Source organism: Bufo gargarizans, chromosome 2 (genome assembly GCF_014858855.1).
Source record: "Bufo gargarizans isolate SCDJY-AF-19 chromosome 2, ASM1485885v1, whole genome shotgun sequence".
NCBI classification, from domain to species: domain Eukaryota; kingdom Metazoa; phylum Chordata; class Amphibia; order Anura; family Bufonidae; genus Bufo; species Bufo gargarizans.
This window is the reverse complement of record NC_058081.1, coordinates 203,483,279-203,504,847: the sequence shown is the minus strand read 5'-3', so window position 1 is coordinate 203,504,847 and position 21,569 is coordinate 203,483,279. Positions and strand designations below refer to the sequence as shown.

The 21,569-nt window shown below is 48.6% G+C and overlaps 1 protein-coding gene across 1 annotated transcript in view; it reads left to right on the top strand.

Annotated features, from left to right (window-relative positions):
* Nucleotides 1-21,569, top strand: part of NCAPH2 (non-SMC condensin II complex subunit H2) — a 49,816-nt gene that overhangs the window by 13,509 nt on the left and 14,738 nt on the right. The window contains 5 exon segments of the mRNA XM_044283417.1: nucleotides 4,899-4,968; nucleotides 5,050-5,160; nucleotides 13,893-13,946; nucleotides 20,008-20,078; nucleotides 20,897-21,002. Coding sequence (XP_044139352.1) covers nucleotides 4,899-4,968; nucleotides 5,050-5,160; nucleotides 13,893-13,946; nucleotides 20,008-20,078; nucleotides 20,897-21,002 — 412 coding nt within the window.

Genomic DNA, 21,569 nt, shown 5'->3' with positions numbered 1-21,569 from the left:
AGCCCATCATGCACCACGTCACGGTTCTCAGCATGGCAAGGGGTCCTAACCGCTGCTCTAACTGTGGTGTGAACACAGTCTGAAGGTGATACAATTCAGCTCGCAGCCAAGCGATTGCTACATTCTGTGTAGTTTGCTCTTGTGGTGCATGTGGACCGCGCCGACATCCTCCATTGTATGCATATTTTGCTGGGGTTAGTCGATTACTGCGGTCCACATGCGGTCGGGCTGCTCCCCCAATAAAAGACACGCCACAGTGTCAGGGGTTTAGCAGCTCCTCCAGAATTCCCACTATATTTATTTGTTTTTTGGTTTCTGTCGATCCACAACATGCCAGACGCCATTGAATGTGAGCATTTGCCCTCTCAAGTCTGTTACTATGACGAACTGCAGTCAGGTCCAGACCCCAATGAGAACGACGAGCATGCAGATGAGCTTCCCTGAGACGGTTTTGTGCAGAAATTCTTTGGTTATGCAAACAGATTGTTGCTGCAGCTGTCCGGGTGACTGGTCTCAGACGATCATGGAGGTGAACATGCTGGATGTGGAGGTCCTGGGCTGGTGTGGTTACACGTGGTCTGCGGTTGTGAGGCCGGTTGGATGTACTGCCAAATTCTCTGAAACACCTTTGGAGGCGGCTTATAGTAGAGAATTGAACATTTATTGGCCAGGCAACAGCTCTGGTAGACATTCCTGCAGTCATCATGCCAAATGTACGCTCCCTCAAACATTACGACATCTGTGGCATTGTGCTGTGTGATCAAACTGCACATTTCAGAGTGGTCTTTTATTGTGGGGAGTCTAAGACACACCGGTGCAATATTCATGCTCTCTAATCAGCACCTTGATATGTCACACCTATGAGGTGGGATGGATTATCTTGGCAAAGGAGAAGTGCTCACTAACACAGATTTAGACAGATTTGTGACCAATATTTGAGAGTAATGGGTCTTTTGTGTATGTAGAAAATCTTTCAGATCTTTGAGTTCAGCTCATGCAAAATGGGAACAAAATCTAAAGTGTTGCGTTTATTTTTTTGTTCAGTGTAGATCTCTGTTGGGCACATTCTGCTGCAGGCTTGTACATGGGTATTCAAAAACTGCGTCCTGATATGTTTTTGGTTCATTTTGTGTGTCGCCACTCTTTTAGTGCAGTGCAGTGCTGACTGACATAGCATATATGGACCATTAGAATTGGGTGATGTCAGTCTTGCACAGTCCCTGACAGGTAATTTACATTAGCTATGTTAGGGAGGAGGGTGAAGTAGCAGAATGTCATGTATGAAAAAGCCTGGTGTAATACGTAGCTAAAGGTCTTGTCTGGAGATAATGTGTGGTGTAAATCTAAAAGCCTACTCTCCAATCCCTTGCCAGTCCCGTTCAGAGGCTGCCCGGTCCCTCGCTGTTTTCTACCTCGTGCTGCAGCGATGACATCCTGGCGCACATTGACACATGACCGCTGCAGTCAGTTCCTGGCTGTAGCGAGTAACCTGCAGCATTGAGACCGGGAGAAGTGGGGGATCAAAGAGGCGTGTATTTATACCATGCAGTTTCAAGTCTTTAACGGCTCTATTGGCAGGCACTAAGGCATCTTTGAAGGCAGCATCTGCCATGTGCTTGATGTACCTGCCCCTGCCTTCCTAGTGGTACCTGCCCCTGCCCTCTACAAAAAGTAAATCACATGCTAATAAAGTTTGGCCATTGACTGTATAGAAAGAGTTTTCCTACACAAGTATATGTCGAAATGCTCAGTGTCCTTCTGCTTTATAATATGCTGCCTACAGATAAGACACCATGTTCAGTGTGATAGGTTTCATTTAATGGGTTTATCCAGGAATTTTATATTGATGGCTTATCCTCAGGATAGGTCAGCGATATCGGATCGGTGGTCCAACTCCCAGCACCCTGTCGATCAGCTGTTGAAAGACGCTCCGTGAGCAATGTGGCCTCTTCCTAGGCCAGTGACATAATGTTTAATCCCATTCAAGTGAATGGGGCTGAACTGCAATTCCAATGGATGGGTGGATAAACTGTGAGGATTCTGCAGCGCTCCAGTGAGCACTGCGGCCTCTTCAAACAACTGACTGCACCCTCACCGATCTCATTGATGAACTATCCTGAAAAAGGCTCAAGTTTAGAGCCGAAACGTTGCACCACCTGGGTGAATAAAAGGTTCACTTACTTTTATCCATTGGAGTGACTCTGGTTTTTCCGTGTTTTTTGTTTTTTATTTTATATATATATATATATATATATATATATATATATATATATATATATATATATATATATATATTTACATATTACACAGTACAGACCAAAAGTTTGGACACACCTTCTCATTCAAAGAGGTTTTTCTTTATTTTCATGACTATGAAAATTGTAGATTCACACTGAAGGCATCAAAACTATGAATTAACACATGTGGAATTAAATACGTAACAAAAAAGTGTGAAACAACAGAAACTATGTCATATTCTAGGTTCTTCAAAGTAGCCACCTTTTGCTTTGATTACTGCTTTGCACACTCTTGGCATTCTCTTGTTGAGCTTCAAGAGGTAGTCACCTGAAATGGTTTTCACTTCACAGGTGTGCTCTGTCAGGTTTAATAAGTAGGATTTCTTATCTTATAAATGGGGTTGGGACCATCAGTTGTGTTGTGGAGAAGTCGGGTGGATACACAGCTGATAGTCCTACTGAATAGACAGAAAAAAGCAGCTAAGTAAAGAAAAACAAGTGGCCATCATTACTTTAAGAAATGACGGTCAGTCAGTCCGAAAAATTGGGAAAACTTTGAAAGTGTCCCCAAGTGCAGTCACAAAAACCATCAAGCGCTACAAAGAAACTGGCTCACATGTGGAGCACCCCAGGAAAGGAAGACCAAGAGTCACCTCTGCTGCGGAGGATAAGTTCATCCGAGTCACCAGCCTCAGAAATCGCAGTTTAACAGCAGCTCTGATTAGAGACCAGGTCAATGCCACACAGAGTTCTAGCAGCAGACACATCTCTAGAACAACTGTTAAGAGGAGTGAATCGGGCCTTCATGGTAGAATATCTGCTAGGAAACCACTGCTAAGGACACGCAACAAGCAGAAGAGGCTTGTTTGGGCTAAAGAACACAAGGAATGGACATTAGACCAGTGGAAATCTGTGCTTTGGTCTGATGAGTCCAAATTTGAGATCTTTGGTTCCAACCACCGTGTCTTTGTGCGATGCAGAAAAGGTGAACAGGATGGACTCTACATGCCTGGTTCCCACCGTGAAGCATGGAGGAGGAGGTGTGATGGTGTGGGGGTGCTTTGCTGGTGACACTGTTGGGGATTTATTAAAAATTGAAGGCATACTGAACCAGCATGGCTACCACAGCGTCTTGCAGCGGCATGCTATTCCACCCGGTTTGCATTTAGTTGGACCATCATTTATTTTTCAACAGGACAATGACCCCAAACACACCTCCAGGCTGTGTAAGGGCTATTTGACCATGAAGGAGAGTGATGGGGTGCTGCGCCAGATGACCTGGCCTCCACAGTCACCGGGCCTAAACCCAATCGAGATGGTTTGGGGTGAGCTGGACCGCAGAGTGAAGGCAAAAGGGCCAACAAGTGCTAAGCATCTCTGGGAACTCCTTCAAGACTGTTGGAAGACCATTTCAGGGGACTACCTCTTGAAGCTAATCAAGAGACTGCCAAGAGTGTGCAAAGCGGTAATCAAACCAAAAGGTGGCTACTTTGAAGAACCTAGAATATGACATATTTTCAGTTGATTCACACTTTTTTGTTATGTATATAATTCCACATGTGTTAATTCATAGTTTTGATACATTCAGTGTGAATCTACAATATTCATAGTCATGAAAATAAAGAAAACTCTTTGAATGAGAAGGTGTGTCCAAACTTTTGGTCTGTACTGTGTGTGTGTGTGTGTGTGTCTGCTTGCTCCATTTATCTAGTGCCGCCATAGTTTTTCATTTTATATATCTATATCTAGCTCTATCTCTAGGAGCATTTTCTTAAAAGTTCAAAATGTTAATTTTGCTATAAGCACCCGTTGTCCATCTTGTTAATTTGATAGGTTTACTATAAAGATAGTTGTTGTGTTATATACATTCTATGGCACTGATTTATTATGTTTTCACTCCAGAATTCTGACTTCAAAAAGTCGCAAAATAGGGCTTTTATGACTTTTTGCACTCACTTGTATGAAAAGTTTTTGACTTGCAGTTTTACACCACTCATCCACTTTAGAAACGTGGGCGTGGTTAGCTATGTTAATGAGTTTCTCTCCAGGTTTATCATTGACACCTTTTTTTTAAAAAGTAGCAATTTCTCTCCAGTGGGAGGGTGGAGGAGGAAAACTGGAGTAGCTTTTCCAGACAAAAGTGTTCGGGTATATGCACACAGAATTGCTTGCGGCCAATCCACACCTTAGGTCCTGTACATTGTTTTCTATGAGAATTTGAAATTGTCATGTACACGATGCAGATTTTTTCCGTGTGGATTTTTAAAATCCGCAGCATGTCAATTTATTTTATCTTACCTGACCTGATTTTCTCCATTCACTTCAATGGGGAAAGTGAAATCTGCATCAAATCCACATGTAAATCCGCACCAATTGATGCAGATTGACCGCATGGATTTCCCTCTGAACACAAGCCATTTCCTAATGTATTGTCATCCAAATTGATTCCTTTGCTGGCTGGATTCATTTTTCCATCACATTATACACTGCTCGTTTCCATGGTTACCACCACCCTGCAATCTATCAGTGGTGGTCATGCTTGCGCGCTGAAGTGAGATGAGACATTTTGATAAATGTGGCATAATGTACACCAGCTTCAAATATTCCCCTCATGATAAATTCTCCCCTTTTTTTAAATTATACTATAATTATATTTTATAGCATAATCTTTTGGACCCATGGCGCAGTTTAGACCCTTTTGAGTCTTCTGAAGAAAAGCCCTTTAAAAAAGGTAACGACCTTATCTTTCTGCTTATTTTTTATTGTGCTTGGAGACTTGTATGTCAACTGTTTTGTTTCCTGTTTATGTAAGGCAAGCATTATACCGTTCCTCGAGGGGTGATAGACGACTTATCAAATAACAAGAGGAAAAGGAGATTAACCTGCAAGCTGCAAGACTTCATGAAATGGTTTAGCTGTTCGTGTAAGTATAATTATACACATTGGGTATTTTGCAGACAGTGTAGGTGAAACTAGAATCTGCTTGGCAGCCAAGTGCTGTCTGCCCCATGGGTATTGAATGGAGGACGCTATATATGTGACCTCTGTATGCCTGTGCTGTAAGGAGAAATAAGGGGCTTGGCACCTTCATAACAGTGATTGAACCAGCCTTAGTAATATAATTCCTCTGTAAAATGTGGAATTCACTACACTCATTATAGCAAAATGTTTATCAAACTGATAAGAATACGTTTAAAGGGAACCTGTCACCGGGATTTTGGGTATAGTGCTGAGGACATGGGTTGCTAGATCGCCCCTAGCACATCCGCAATACCCAGTCCCCATAGCTCTGTGCTTTTATTGTGTAAAAAAAGATTTGATACATATGTTAATTTGCATAAGTCATATCTTGTGTGACCAGAGAAGAGTCATATTTTCAAGCTCTGACTCATCTCAGGTTAATTTGCATATGTATCAAATCGGTTTTTATACACGATAAAAGCACACAGAGCTATGGGGACTGGGTATTGCGGATATGCTAGCGGCGATCTAGCAGCCCATGTGCTCAGCTCTATACCCAAAATCCCGGTGACAGGTTCCCTTTAAAGGAATTCTTTCACCTCTTTTTACCCTATAGAGATGCAGACATGCACAGCTAGATCACCGCTAGTATATAAGTGTGTGTGTGTGTGTGTGTATATATATATATATATATATTATAACTGAGTCTGCTTATATAGCACCTACCAGTAGCCATCTTGGCTCCAGGAGAAGTATATAGTGGGCTTAGCATGCATGCTGGTCCTTGCATCCCTGGATCCGATGAAAGCTGTAATGGCACCGGACGGGGTTAAAATCAGAGTGTGCATGCTGTACCTGCGCTCTCTGGACTTTGTGTGGCTGTCATGGCCCATAAAAGGTAGGAACTAGTGTTAGGGACCACTCATGGAGGCGACCTTGACGTGGTGAGTGGCTTATTACGCTTTGGCCAAAATGTACACCAATGCCTCATTCAACATCCAGCATAGAGGCAGGGCAGAGTGCGATTGCTTTGTGTTTTTGTGTGTGTGTGTGTGTATATATATAATATATATATATATATATATATATATATATATATATATATATATATATATATATATATAATTTTTTTATTTTTTTTATTGTACTAACCGTTCTGGAGCCCAGCACCGCCTGTATCCAGGAATCTCCTCCTTGCTCACAAAGTCAGATCGCTGTAATCTCGCGATGCACAAGCTTGTGCATGCGCAGTGCCGGCATAGTGTTCCTTTCCTGTGCTGGCATCAGCCTCAGGAAAGGAACTGCGCATGCGCGAACTTGCGCACCACGTGATTACGGCGATCTGACTTCGTGAGCAAGGAGGAGATTCCTGGATACAGGCGGTGCTGGGGTCCAGAACGGTTAGTACAGCCCCTTGGGCTCCTTACCAGGCTGATTTACATATATATAAAATATTTTTCTCGCCCATTTTCCTTGGGGGACACAGACCTTGGGTATAGCTCAGCTCCCTAGGAGGCGTGACACTAAGTAAAACTGTTAAGCCCCTCCTCCATCAGCTATACCCTCAGCCTGGAGATAGAGGCTACCAGTTTTAGCTTAGTGTCCAAGGAGGCAAGACACTCCCTGCTACTGCAGGGCTGTTTTCTCCTTGATATTTTATTTTTCTAATTTTGTTATTTTACTTTTTCCTAGGGATACCAGAGACGCATGGACCTCTCTGCTCTCCCGGGGTTGAGCTGCGCCAGTGCCAATTTATCTGCACTGCTGCCTCCCCCACAGAAGCAATAGGAGGATCTGGGCAGCAATGGCTCCCCTACATCCCGCCAGCTAGGGGGTCGCCCGCACGCCAAGCCCCTCTACCAGCTTCCTGCCACTGCGGTGCCAGTGGCTGAAGGGGCGACCCTGCTGGAAGGAACTGAGGGTGAAGACGTTGTTCGGTGAGATGGCTATTCCAGCCCATACCCCGTCCCTATTTGCAGCACCTACCCCTCTGGGTAAGGGGGGCACCCGTGGTCGCTTATTCTGAGCGCTCAAGCAGACCCTCCCCAGCTCCCCTCAGGTTATCCTCAGCAGGGGGGCCGCCTTCCTCCACGCCGTTCCCCCCATGCTGCTTTCTTCAGCCCGGCATTCTCTCTCCCTCTCTCCCTTCCCGCCGCCGCCCGCTCCGTTCCGATCGGGGGGCGGGGCTTATGCCCGACATGGGCAGATCGCGGCGGAGCTTGTTTCTCGGCGAAACGGGACTTGGTGGCAGAGGGTCACCCACCTGGGCAAATCGCCGCACTCCAGGGGCCTGCGGGCCCTTTATTTTCTGGCATCTGGCTTCTTCTTAGCCCTGAGAGCATTTTCGGCAGCAGGGGGCGTGGCTTACGCGCGCGTCCTGTTGGGGGCGGAGCAAGCGCTGGAGGGGGCGGAGCTTGTTTTCCCCGCGATTCTGCTGAGATTTCCCGTGCTTCCTTACTCCTGACAGGAAGCTGAGACACGGTGGGGGACTCTAAACTCCTGTGTACATCGCTCGGCTTCTGTGGGCGCTATCTGCTGGCTCACTGCTGTTGCTGCTCTCTGCTGCTGCTGATCTGCTCCATCTCTACTCCTGACGTTCTTCTGAGGCACTGGTAGGACAGTTAACCCTCTCCTAACCCTCCTGGTCATAGCTGCTATAACCCTTTGTGGTCTCTGTATTAGAGTACAACCACCTTTCAGCATGTCAGATCCCACGGGTGCCCCCAAACCCTGGTACCATGCCTGTACCGCCTGTAAGGAACTTTTTCCGCGTGGACAATCTGAGCCGCATTGCCTTGCATGTCAGGCCCCGATGCAGGGCCCGCTTCCCGCTGCGACCCCCGGTGCCTCTGAACCCCCTGACTGGGCTAGGTCTCTGTCTCAGGCAGTGGAAAGCCTTACACACGTAGTGGGCCGTCTCGTGGATAGACCGCCTCTCCCGCAGGCTGCCACAATCCCTGTCGCACCCGCTGGGACTACCGTTTCTGCCGCCCCCACTGGTTCCCTGCCTCCCAGCGAATCTTCCAGGGCCCGGCATACTCAGAAACGTTCAAGGGTTGAGCGCACATCTTCTCCAGATGCTTCGCTCTCTCCGCCATGCGTGCGAGCTCAGTCGAGTCTATCCTCTCAAAGGGATACACTTTCTGAGGGAGAACTGGCGGATTCGGACGTGGACATGGACTCAGAGCTTCCGTCCAAATTGGCGTCCGCGGTGGGGCATCTTATCGCTAGCATCCGTGATACCTTTCAGATACACGATGACCCCCCCAGCTCCGAACAGGCCGGCGTGTCCTTTCTCCGCCCCAGACAGGCCTCCAAGGTTTTTTCCCATACACGCTGATTTTTCTTCTGTGGTATCCAAGGCTTGGACCCGGCCTAACGTCCGCTTTATTACACCCAAAAAGCTGGACATTTGCTATCCCTTTCCAGCGGATTCTGTGACCACGTGGACATCCCCGCCTAAGGTTGATCCTCCCGTGGCTCGCCTGTCCAAAAGCACTACTATTCCGGTACAGGACGGATCTTCCCTCCAGTCTGTTGAGGACCGTCGTACGGAATCCCTCTCCAAGGCCATATTTACTGCCTCTGGTTCGGCCCTTAGACCGGTCTTTGCCTCCGCCTGGGTTGGTAAAGCGGTCTCTGAATGGGGTTTGCAACTGGAACGGGAGTTAGGGTCGGACGTCCCTGTTCAGGACCTCCGCTCCTTAGCCCAACTAATTGTTCAGGCCGGAAAATTCGTCTGTGAGGCCTCCCTTGATGCGGGTGCCCTCATTGCCCGTTCCTCTGCCCTGGCAGTTTCTGTCAGGAGGGAACTCTGGCTGAAGGTTTGGGCGGCGGACGCCGCTTCCAAACGCTCTTTGGCCGGCCTACCATTTACGGGTTCCCGCCTGTTCGGGACCCGTCTGGACGAACTTATATCAGAGGCCACGGGTGGGAAGAGTACTCTCCTCCCCCAGTCCAGGCCAAAGGGCGCCCCCCGTGGTCGCGCTGGTTCGTCCCGGTTTCGGTCCTTTCGCAAGACCACCGGGTCTAGACCCGCGGCCAGTTCTTCTTCCTCTGGCCCAGCCCAAGATAGGCGCAAGAAGCCGTTTTTTCGGACGCAACCTACCTGGCGCAAGTCCCAGCCTGCACGGGCTCCCACAGGCCAGCAGCCCTCTGCCTGAAGGTGCGCCCCCACCCACCCGGGTGGGGGGCCGCCTTCTCCTGTTCAGGAACGTATGGCGGGCCCACATCTCAGACGCATGGGCGCTCGAGATTGTATCTTGCGGATACAAGATCGAATTTGCGTCCATTCCGCCAGACCGTTTCTTCCGATCCCGTCCTCCGCGGGATCCCGTACGAGCGGCCGCCTTCTTCGCGGCTATTCGCTCTCTAATGGACAAGGGTGTCGTCGCCCCCGTGCCTCCGACGGAAAGGTTCAGGGGGTTCTACTCGAACCTCTTTGTGGTTCCCAAGAAGGAAGGCTCAGTGCGACCGATCTTGGACCTAAAACGCCTGAACAGTTTTCTCCGACTACAGAGATTCCGGATGGAGTCTCTCAGGTCCGCAGTGGCCTCCCTGGAAAGAGGGGATTTCATGGTTTCGATCGACATTCAGGATGCATACCTCCACGTTCCGGTTGCTCCATGTCATCACCGCTTCCTGCGCTTCGCGGTGGGGGACGATCACTTCCAATTCGTCGCCCTTCCCTTTGGTCTGGCGACGGCTCCTCGGGTGTTCACCAAGGTCCTGGCCCCTGTCTTGGCCCTTCTACGTTCAAGAAGTGTTTTTCTTCTCCCATACTTGGACGACATCCTGGTCAAGGCACCCTCCTTCTCTCAGGCATCCGGCAGTGTGGACCTCACCCTGGAGACCCTGACGCGGTTCGGTTGGGTTATCAACCACCCCAAGTCTTCCCTTATCCCCTCCAGACGGCTGATCTTCCTGGGGATGCTCCTGGATACAGAGTTGGCGGAGGTCCGCCTCCCGTCGGACAAGCGTCTGGCCCTTCGCGGGTCGGTTCACAGTCTCCTCCGTCATCGCCGCCCTTCCCTCAGATCCAGCATGCGGTTGTTGGGAAAGATGGTTGCCTGTTTCGAAGCGGTGCCGTTCGCACAATTCCGATCCCGCACCTTTCAGAGGGCAATTCTGTCGGCCTGGGACAAATCACCGGGGAGTCTGGACAGGACCTTTCTTCTGCCTCCCCTGGCTCGGGCTTCCCTTAGCTGGTGGTTGCATATCCCTCTAAGGGGGAAGTCCTTCCTCCCACTGAACTGGCTGGTGATTACCACCGATGCCAGCTTACGGGGGTGGGGGGGGGTTTTCCCTCCCCGGTCCGTCCAGGGCGTTTGGTCTCTATCGGAGTCCAGACTTCCAATCAATATTCTGGAACTGAGGGCGATTTTTCTGTCCCTCAGACACTGGACCCATCTACTGAAGGGCCACCCTGTTCGGATCCAATCGGACAATGCCACGGCTGTGGCATACATAAACCATCAGGGAGGCACTCGCAGCGATGCAAGAGGTGACCCTCATTCTCCTCTGGGCGGAGACGCACGTGCCGGCCTTATCTGCGATTTACATCCCGGGGGTGGACAACTGGGCGGCGGATTTCCTCAGCCGGTCCACCATCGACCCGGGAGAATGGTCCCTGCACCCAGAGGTGTTCGAAGCCCTTTGTCTTCGCTGGGGTCGCCCCGACGTGGACCTCATGGCTTCCAAATTCAACCACAAGGTCCCCCTATACCTGGCCAGGGCACGGGACCCGAAGGCATACGGCGCCGACGCGCTCGTCCTTCCGTGGCGCGAATTCTCCCTTCTTCGGAGGGAGGGCGTTCCCGCGATTTTAATCGCCCCGGATTGGCCCCGCCGGTCTTGGTACGCCGACCTAATGTTGCTGTTGGCAGACGCACCGTGGCCACTGCCCTCCAGGGAAGACCTTCTCTCTCAGGGACCGATCTTCCACGAGCATTTAGGCTCGCTACGTTTGACGGCGTGGCTATTGAGACCGCCGTCTTAACGCGACGGGGTTTCTCCGCGGACGTAATCCGCACCATGATCCGTGCTCGTAAGCCTGTATCCTCTAGGATCTACTATCGGGTTTGGAGGTCCTATCTGGGGTTCTGTGAGTCCCGGAGCATCCCTCCTCTCCGATTCTCCCTTCCCACACTCCTGTCCTTCCTCCAGTCGGGTCTGGACCTGGGGCTGAGCCTCAGTTCTCTGAAGGGACAGATTTCGGCGCTGTCTATTCTTCTCCAGCGTCCCCTGGCCCCTCTAGGGCCCATTAAGACCTTCTTACAAGGGGTGGCTCACTCTGTTCCGCCGTACCGCCCTCCAGTTCCTTCCTGGGACCTGAATGTGGTGCTCTCGGCGCTCCAATCCGCCCCCTTCGAGCCTTTACGGGAAGTCTCCCTTCGTCTTCTGTCCTGCAAGGTCATCTTTCTTGTGGCCATCACGTCTCTCCGACGGGTGTCGGAGTTAGCGGCTCTTTCTTGCTCCGACCCTTTCCTGGTCTTCCACCAGGATAAGGTTGTGCTTCGGCCTGTCCCGACCTTCCTGCCAAAGGTGGTTTCCGCCTTTCACATCAATGAGGACATCGTCCTTCCGTCGCTCTGTCCCTCTCCTTCCCACCCCAGAGAACGGGAACTGCACCGTCTGGATGTGGTCAGGGCGTTGAGGATTTACTTGGAGGTCACCGGATCCTTTCGCGCACGGACTCCCGGTTTTTGGTTCCGGAGGGTTCGCGCAAGGGTTTGGCGGTCTCCAAGGTGGCTATTGCCGTTTCATTAAATTGGCGGTGTCTGAGGCTTATCGAGCCAAGGGCAGAGCTCCGCCTTTCGGCATCACTGCTCATTCCACCAGAGCAGTCGGTGCTTCCTGGGCGCAGAGGCATCGGGCCTCGGCTGAACAGTTGTGCAAGGCAGCCACTTGGTCCTCTCTGCACACTTTCACAAAGTTCTATAGAGTGCATACGCATGCATCAGCGGATGCTGCTTTGGGCCGCCTGGTTTTGCAGGCAGCGGTTTCCTGATGCTCTGGTGGTGTTCCGCCTTGGGTTTGTGGTCCCTCCCTTCTTGGACTGCTCTTGAACGTCCCAAGGTCTGTGTCCCCCAAGGAAAATGGGCGAGAAAAGGAGATTTTTGTATAACTTACCAGTTAAATCTCTTTCTCGCTCTTCCTTGGGGGACACAGCACCCACCCTTCTGTGTTTGATTACAGGGTTATGGTTTGGCGCCCGTTGGGTTGCTGGTTGGTTGTTCCTGTTATTGGTTGTTTTCCTTTCACTACTTGGACACGCAACTGGTAGCCTCTATCTCCAGGCTGAGGGTATAGCTGATGGAGGAGGGGCTTAACAGTTTTACTTAGTGTCACGCCTCCTAGGGAGCTGAGCTATACCCAAGGTCTGTGTCCCCCAAGGAAGAGCGAGAAAGAGATTTAACTGGTAAGTTATACAAAAATCTCCTTTTTCCCCCTAAATTGAAACCACTGAGATATGGAACAGGTATATTGCAGACATGCTAGCGGTGATCTAGCCGTGCATGTCCGCATCTCTATAGGGTAAAAAGAGGTGACATAATCCCTTTAAATAAGTGTTTATGAGGTAAAGAGATCAGAGCTACGCATGTGCCGTCAGATGAGGGGATTCAAAGAAACTGCAAGCAGACTGTGTTTTAACGCTTGTATCTCAGAAGCAGCTGACCATTTTTAATAAAGACCAATTGGAAAAAATAGATTTTTAGCTCAAATTAGGCAAAATGCTAAAAATTGCCCCGAAGATGTATATGGCCTTTATAGTATAGAAAAAAAAAAGGCCTTTAATGAATGTATAGGATAATAAAATATCACTCAGCAAAAGAGGTTATTGTTTTCCAGAAGTACTGCCACACTTGTCCCTGGATTGTAAGACACAGCACCTATATTTTTCTACTCTCATACGACCCCATTAGTGGCACCATTAGAGAAGCATTCAATGTATGCAAAACTCTGCATCCATCTTGTTTGCTCCACAATTGTTTGTGGGTAGTTATTAAAGGAAGGATAGTGACGGATCTTCTTGCAAGTGCCTTTTTTTACGCCCTCCTCACCACTTTTCCAAAAGGTGAAGTGACCAGGCACCTCAAGTCAAATTTATCTTCATTTACACCAGCTTTCTGAGCTCAGAGCTGCCGTAGATTTCTGTTCAGACGCACTGACTGCACATCATAAATTGGGCGCATCTTCCAGCAGTGCAGGGGATATCAAGATTGGCATAGAAAGTGCCGGTCTTGATAAATCTCCCCATAGTGTGGGAAAAGCTTTATGTTCTGACTAAGGGTTTGTTGACATGTGCAGGATTTAAGTTTTTACGGCATGGATTTCATGCTTGAATCTTGATCAAATCCCATACATTCCATATTTTATATCCCATTCACATGCTCTTGGAAAAAGTACAGATGTTTTTCCGCACCTCAGATAAAAAAAGAAGAACCAACATGGTTATTATTCAAGTGTATTCTGCACACAAATGCCACAGATTAGCCCGATTTAAATATCAATGGGGCCAACAATAATGCAGATCTGCAGAACATCCACGCCTGCCTTGGATTTCTGCCACAGATCCTCTTGTATATCACACGTCTGATTTAATCTCAATGTTTATACATGCCCATACTATTATGCTTTCATGTGTAGATATGGGTCACACTGCTGACTAATTATTGTTTTCTGTTTTTCTAGCCTGGGATGGTGCGGAAGCTGTAAAATCTAGAAGGAAAGGTCCAACATTTGGTGGTATGTTTATTTTATTGGCCATAGCAGCAAATCGCAGTGCAGCTTTCATTTTTTATATAAAATAAAATCTCAGCTCTGAGTGATTGCTGTGATCAGTTTTGATAAATGAAGCCCAGTGTGTCTGTGGTCTAGGGCAAATGTCTCTTATTTAAAGGGGCGGTCTTGTTTACAAAGCCAAACAGGTCCAGCTTCTGAATTCCTGGACAACAGCTGTTGGCTATACGTTTTCCCTGCATCAGTCTACTATTCAAAAGAATTGCTGACCTTGCATGATCTGAATGGGTCAGATCAACCAGAGCAAGTGCTACTCATTTAGCACCTCTCTACTCTGGTCCATAGAGGGAAGCTTTACTTTCCTAAAACTTATTTTCTGTGTTTCTTTCTGTGATATAAGCCAATGGAGCTGTACTTAAGGGAATCTGTCAGTCAGAGAAGGACGCTTCTATAGTGCTGATAAAGAAAATTTCTCGCCCATATTCATTGGGGGACACAGCTATACCCACGCTTTTCTATGTCCTCTAGGAGGCGTTGACACTAGTAAAAGCTGTTAGCTCCTCCCCTGGCAGCTATACCCCCTCCAGCCTGGAGAGAGAGCTTCAGTTTTTTCTAGTGTCAATAGGAGGCAAGACCTCCCTGCTCTGCAGGGATCTCCTGAAGATTATTATTTTTTATTTTGGTTTATTTTTTTCCTTCCTTTTCAGATGGGAAACGGTGGACGCCTCGCCTCCCTGTTATCCCGGGGTCGAGTTGCGCCAGCGCCGGTCACCTGCACTGCTGCCTCCCCCAAAAAAGATAAGGTGGACCAGGGCAGCCTCGCTCCCCTGCATCCCGCCAGCCAAGGGGTCAACCATCCAAGTCCCTCAATTCCAGCGTCCCGCCACTACGGTGCCGGTAGCTGAAGGGGTGACCCTGCTGGAACCAGAGGAAGGGTGAAGATGGCGGCTGGACAGATAAGTAAATGCCTGCTCCAGGCCATCGACGACTGCCCGCCCGCCCTGCCAGCTTAACCATCAAAACAGCTCCAAGGATTCATTATTAAAAGCGGCAGCAGTTTATCCTCAAACAGCATTAGACAGGGCCGCACAGTCTCTGTGAAAAGCGGGGTCGTCTGTTAGCGCTGGGGCACAGACAAGGCCGCGATCGGGGGGCGGAGCCTAGCTCTTACTGCGTTGTGGAAAACGAAGTTTGAGGCCATGACACTACCGCATAATCCACCCCTTCCGGGAGGGGATGCGCTACAGTGAAGGGGCGCCGCTCCGGAGGGGGTTAACTGGCGCGATTGGCCGAGCATCGCATCGGTGTTCCGGCCAGCGTGTGTTTGTTTTTCTTTTTTTCTGTTGGCCTGCCCCGCGCTCATTGAGACTGGCGCACTGCTCCGGTCTCTCTGCGCTCCGGTCGGCCGTGCGCATCATGCAGATCAAGCCACCCCTGGGGGCATGCACCGGCGAGAAAACAGGAAAGGTTGCGGCAAAGCTCTTCCCCCCCGTGAGTTGAATCTGTGAGTAAGAGGGCCAGAGCAGAACGTTCTCCTTGGCCACCTCCGCAATCTCCCCTTCCTCCATTTTCCTCCCTATGGTCTCACTCAGACACACCTTTCCATTCCTGGAAAGGTTCGGTCCAGATGGGGGGGGAGATATTGTGCTTCGTGCTCTCTCTCTCTCAAATCCGTTGCAATCTTATGATTGCGTCCACAGTAGCCAGCAGTCCTTCTTGTCTGCATTACCCCCCTCCTTCAGGTGGAGTATTGCACCACTAATGCATACAATACTACCGTAGGCATTATAACTAAATTAAATGCTAGAGCGCCAGCGGGCGTTTTCCCCCTTCTTAGGGGACAGTATGGCATTCCATGGGGTACAGTATGTACCGTATGCATTGGCCAGGTTCTATACTGGGCATTCTGGCATTATCACCGGTTACAGTGTTTACTGTAGGCATTACCCCTTCCTTGGTGCGGTAATTGCACTCTCACAAGGCGCTGGATTCGCCATATGCATTGCACTTCCTTAAACGGCGTAATCTCCCTATCGTTGCATCTCTTCCTGCCGTAAGCATGACCAATTCCGCTGGCAGCACTTGTTGTAGGCGTCACCCCTTCCTTAGGCGGAGTGATTGCACTACTATGGATACAGTGCTTGCCTTATGTTCTGCCCCCTGTGGTAGGTGCACTAAGTACAGTTACACTGGTTTTAGTGCTGGACGTATGCATCCCCCCCTTCTGTAGGTGGCGGCCTTGCATCTCCACTGGGCTTTGTCCCGGCCGTATTCATTAGTCTTTCTTCCATCACCGTGCTTCCTGTTGCATTCCCATTCCACGAGTGATCCACTTACAGGGGCATACCTGAGCAGCTTAGATTGCTACGGTTCATCTACGCTACGGCTCTAGATGCCTTAGCTTCTTCTGGAGGGGCGTGGCAACAGTCAATACCCGCGGATGCCGGTGCTCTGCATCTGCCGTGTATGGGTGCCGCCAGTGGCTACGGTCGCAGTCTCCACTTGGTATCCTTCTTATCTTTCGGTGCTGGTTTGGAGCATGGTTGTGACATCCTCTGTTTTTCAGAGGGGTTACCTAGCAACACTTGTGTCCTAGACCACCCTTCTCCATGGCCTCTTCGGTTCCAAGCGAGTCGAGCGAGTGTTCACTGACTCTGTAGTCCCCCCTCAGCTGTTTTTTTTTTTTTTACCCGGACGCTAGCTTGCTGTTGCTCCTGTTCAGAGCCCTTCCAGATAAAGTGTTAAAGCTAGCTCTTCTTAACTGGGGCAGTATGTTGCCATGGCTTCTGCGGTTGGCCCTCACGGCTTCCCTTTAGTTTTGCGCAACGGGGCAAGCGCTGGCTGTTTCTGGGTGAGTGGTATCTGCGTTACCACTGTATACTACGGTTCTTTCTGCACAGCTCCTTCGTCAGGTGGCGGATTCTTCTAGATCTGAATTGGTAGTCTCTGCGGTGTGGCCCCCTCCTCTGCTGGAGTATGGCCTAGCGATGCAGCTGTGGCTCCCCTTACTTGACTTCCTCCTCTGGCAGAGTTTTTGGCACAGCTACTCAATCCCTGGCTACATCGGGATTTGCACGGGGTATTCTTTGGTGGCCTTCTATTCCAGTGTTTCGGACCCGTCTGGTGAGATGTGGTGCGCTCCACATCTCTCCTTTTGCAGGTGAATCCTTCCAATGGTCCTGGGTGCGTTACCTGTATATATTTATATTACCTCTCTTACGACATCACTAAGGTCTAGGTCACGTCAGCCTTCTGGTGATCATACTTTCCACCGCCCATTCCAGGGGTAGACTGTGAGACTCCCCACATCAGACGGAGCGGGGTTTCTGACACGTCTTGCTGTGTTGATAGACGTTCCATTCCTGGTACGGAAGTTTGGACCTGGACGTGTGGACTTGGCTTCGAGACTGTCTCGAAAACTTCCCACCTTTCTCTCCCAAGCGGAGATCCGGCAGCTTGCGGAGTGGACACCCTGATTCCCCCGTTAAGAGTTCTCCCGCCTTGCGTTTTCCCCCCTTCCTACCCAGAGTTCTACGGAAGATCAGGATGAGGGGGTATTCCGACTATCCTAGTCGCCCTGAGAATTGGCCGTCGCACGTGGTACTCCGACCTCGTCTCCTTCTAGGGGACTTCCTGGTCACTGCCACTCTGTGATGTCCTTCCTTCGCAGAGTACGATCTTCCATTAGTATTTTACACCTCTTTGTTGCCGGCATGGCTGTTAGGACCACCGTTCTTTGCGGTGAAATTTTTGTCGGCGGATGTCTTCCGCCGGCCTACATCGTCCAGGATCTATTCAGGACCTGGAGGTCCTTCCTGGTTTTCTGTGGAAGCGAAAATGTTCTGCCACTTCGTTTTTCTCCCTCGCGGTCCTGTTCTAGAATCAGGGTTGGTCCTTGGTCTGGCCATTAGTTATTGCAGAGTCAGGCGTCGTCGCCTTCTATCCTTTCCAGCGCTCTCAAGTTCCCTGGAGCCCTTGTGGAAGGGTTTTTTCCTTTCCGACTCCTAGTTTTTTCTGGTCGCTATCACTTCCATCAGACGGGTGTCTGTGTTGGCGGAGCTCTCTGTAGAGAATTCTTCCTGGTTCTTCATAGGGTTCAGGACTTCGCTGCCTGCCCCTTCTGTTCTTCCGAACGGGGTCTCTGACTTCCATATTAACGGAAAAAGTGTCCTTCCCTTACTGTGCTCATCTCCTTCACCCTAAGGACATGGAGTTACACCGTTGGTCGTTGTCAGAGCTCTGCAGATCTGTTTAACAGCCTCCGGTCCCCTCCGCTGTACGGATCCCCTTTTGTCATTCTAAAGGGTCCTCTGAGGGGTTTGGCGGCTTCCAAGGGGCATTCGTGCGTCGAATTTGGTCTACTGTTGCTAAAGCATACCGCGCCCGAGGCAGGGTTCCGACCTTATGGCTCACGAATACTCCACCAGGGCGCATCTTTGGCTCGGAGGAATTGCACTTCGGCTGCACAGTTGTGTAAGGTGGCTCCCGGTCCTCCTTAAACATGTTCACAAGAGTTACCAGGTGCATACTTCTGCATCGTTGGTTGCTGCGTGGGCCGCGTGGTCTTGCAGGCGACAGTTCTTAGTTGCCTGCAGGAGCGCCTGCTCCGTGTGTCTGTGGTTTTCCCTCCCGTGGACTGCTCTTGGATGTCCCACGGTTTTCTGTGTCCCCCAATGAATATGGACGAGAAAACGCGATTATTTTTTTATAACTTACCAGTAAAATCTCTTCATTGGGGGACACAGCACCCACCCAGTATTGCTGTTCGGCCACAGTTGTGGCTGTTGCTGGATAGAACCCTGTTCGGTTCTTGGCATTGTTGCTGTTCCACGTTTTTCGTTGGTTTACTTGCTTCTCACAAACTGAAGCTCTCTCTCCAGGCTGGAGGGGGTATAGCTGCCAGGGTAGGAGCTAACAGCTTTTACTAGTGTCAACGCCTCCTAGAGGACATAGCTATACCCACGGTTTTCTGTGTCCCCCAATGAAGAGCGAGAAAGAGATTTTACTGGTAAGTTATACAAAAATCTCGTTTTTGGAGTCTCGGGCAAGGAATAATGTTGACGTCCCTAGAGCTATTAAGTGGTGTCCTCAGATTGGACACCACTTTCCTTTTAACTTATTTTCTGCCAGGATGGTTTTTAAACTTTTGACACAAAATCTGAATTCTTCAATAAAAACTGATTATACCTGGCAGATTGTGAAAATCTGCCCAGCACACCCACTCATGGGCGTCTTCATGCAATTGTTAAGATTTGTAAAAAAATAAATAAAAATTTGACCAAAAGTCTCAGCCAAACAGAGCCCGAGACATGCTCCTCCTAAAAATGAACATACAAAATGTGCAGAGGTAACACATGCTGCTTATGCCTGTTTGGGAATCTTCACAAAGTCAAGGGACGAGAACAAAAATCTCTGAACCAGATAATGCAAACACTTGCAGATTCCACCAGTCACCCCTCCCTCACACAGAATGGAGAAGTAAAACTTCTGTTCCCCAACGAATTATTGCTACTATTCCAACCAGATGGTGGATCCTGGTAACATCTTAAAGCTTTCATTCTGGGCATTAATATGATGCCTGGATTTAAGCTTGAGATGGGCATTTAAAGGGGTTGTCCAAGCTATTTTTATTGATGGCCTATCCTCAGCATAGGTCATCAATATCAGATCGGTGGGGGGTTCCGACTCCTGCCAACTCCGCCGATCAGCTGTTTGAAAAGAAGTGCCAGCACAGCCTTCCCTTCATTGTTTTACCTGGCTCTGTATTATTCACTTGACTAGGAAGGAGCCTCCCCATGGAAGTGAAAGGGACGGCTTCTTGTAATTACACCTTCTCACTGCTGCGATGTCGACGGTAAGCATGTAAACGATGAAGGGAAGGCTGCGCTGGCACTGCCCATGGCCTTGTCTTCAACCAGGCCGGCCGATCTGATATTGATGACCTATCCTGAGGATAAGTGATCAATAAAAATAACTTAGATAACCCCTTTCAGATTATGATGTATTACATAAATCACTGGCAATGAAATGGTTCACTTTTGATCCAAGCCTATTGTGTATTTTGCAGATATGGAAGTGTTGTATTGGAAGCATGCTAAGGAACGTCTTGCTGCACAGAGGCAACTCCAGAAAAGAATGGTAATCACATTGTTCTAATATATATATATATATATATATATATATATATATATATATATATATATATATACATATACACACACACGCACGATTGATGTATAGTTTATAGTTTTGATGGAAAAGATTCAGTAAAATTGTAATTTATACATTTATATCTCTGCTCTTTCTAACCTCTACTATTGTGTCCTCACTGAGGTCAGCATAGTATAGTGACAGACCCGCTGTAGTCTTACAGCCATGTTAGAAGTGCATAATATGGTTATATGGAAGCAAACATATATATTATTATTTTTTTCATCACAATGAGTGTATCTTACAGGCTCAGTATGATTAGCTTTGCATTGAAAACATTGTACCTGGTTTTATAAGTAACACTAAGACCTCATGCACACGACCGTATGTGTTTTCGTTCCGCAAAAAATACGGACGACGTCCGTGTGCCTTCCATATTTTGCAGAACGGAATAGCTGGCCCCTAATAGAACAGTACTATCCTTGTCCGTAATGCGGACAATAATAGGACATGTTCTATTTTTTTGCGGAACGGACATATGGAAACGGAATGCACACTGAGTAACTTCCGGTTTTTTGTTTTTTGCGGACCCTTTGAAATAAATGGTTCCGTATATGGTCCGCAAAAAAAAACGGAACGGGCACGGAAAAAAATACGTTCGTGTGCATGAGGCCTAACGGTAAGGATTATGCTCAAGGCTGAAAATAATGGACTGAAAAAAACAAAAACGACAACCTACTTCTAGTGCTATATCTAATACACTCAGGTAGACGTTCTTATCCGTAACCTCTTCACATTTTTCTTAGGGGCCACAATTTGCAAAAGTGGCAGAATTACTTGCTGAAGATGACCTGGTAAATCATGTGGAAGAAGGGCGCGATGCAGACTATTTGGATCATGATGATGGTGCAGGTCTGTGTACAAAAGTTTAGATGTATATAAAATATATTACTATTGAGTTACTAAATGGGATACAAATATCCGGTAACGCTACAGAATATTTACTGTTTACAGTTAGAAAACCTGTTGCCATAAAATTCTGTGTAATCTGCTGGCAGCACGTTTATAGAGCATCTCCTTTTTCTATATTTAAAGGGAACCGATCACCTCTACTATTCTGTCCTCACTGAGGTCCACATAGTATTCTGATAGAGCCACTTGTTAGAGGTCCATAATATGATTATATGAATCCAAACAAAGCCACAGTTCTGTTAAGGGGGATGCCATGACTAAGGATAGCTTGCGTCTGTCCGAAATGCGTGGGTCATGATTTACTATTTGAATGTTATACCTGTAATGTGATCTAATAAGGGAGAAGATTTTATGGACGTGCTGCTGGATTTCCCCTGTTTGCTATGCGCCTCCTGTGTATCATCCGAAACGTGTGGTCGGATACATTGACTCTGAGCTTGACTGGCTTCCTTTTCTTATTTGGGGAGAGTTCACAATGTTATTTTACCGTTCTTCTGATTCTTTTGT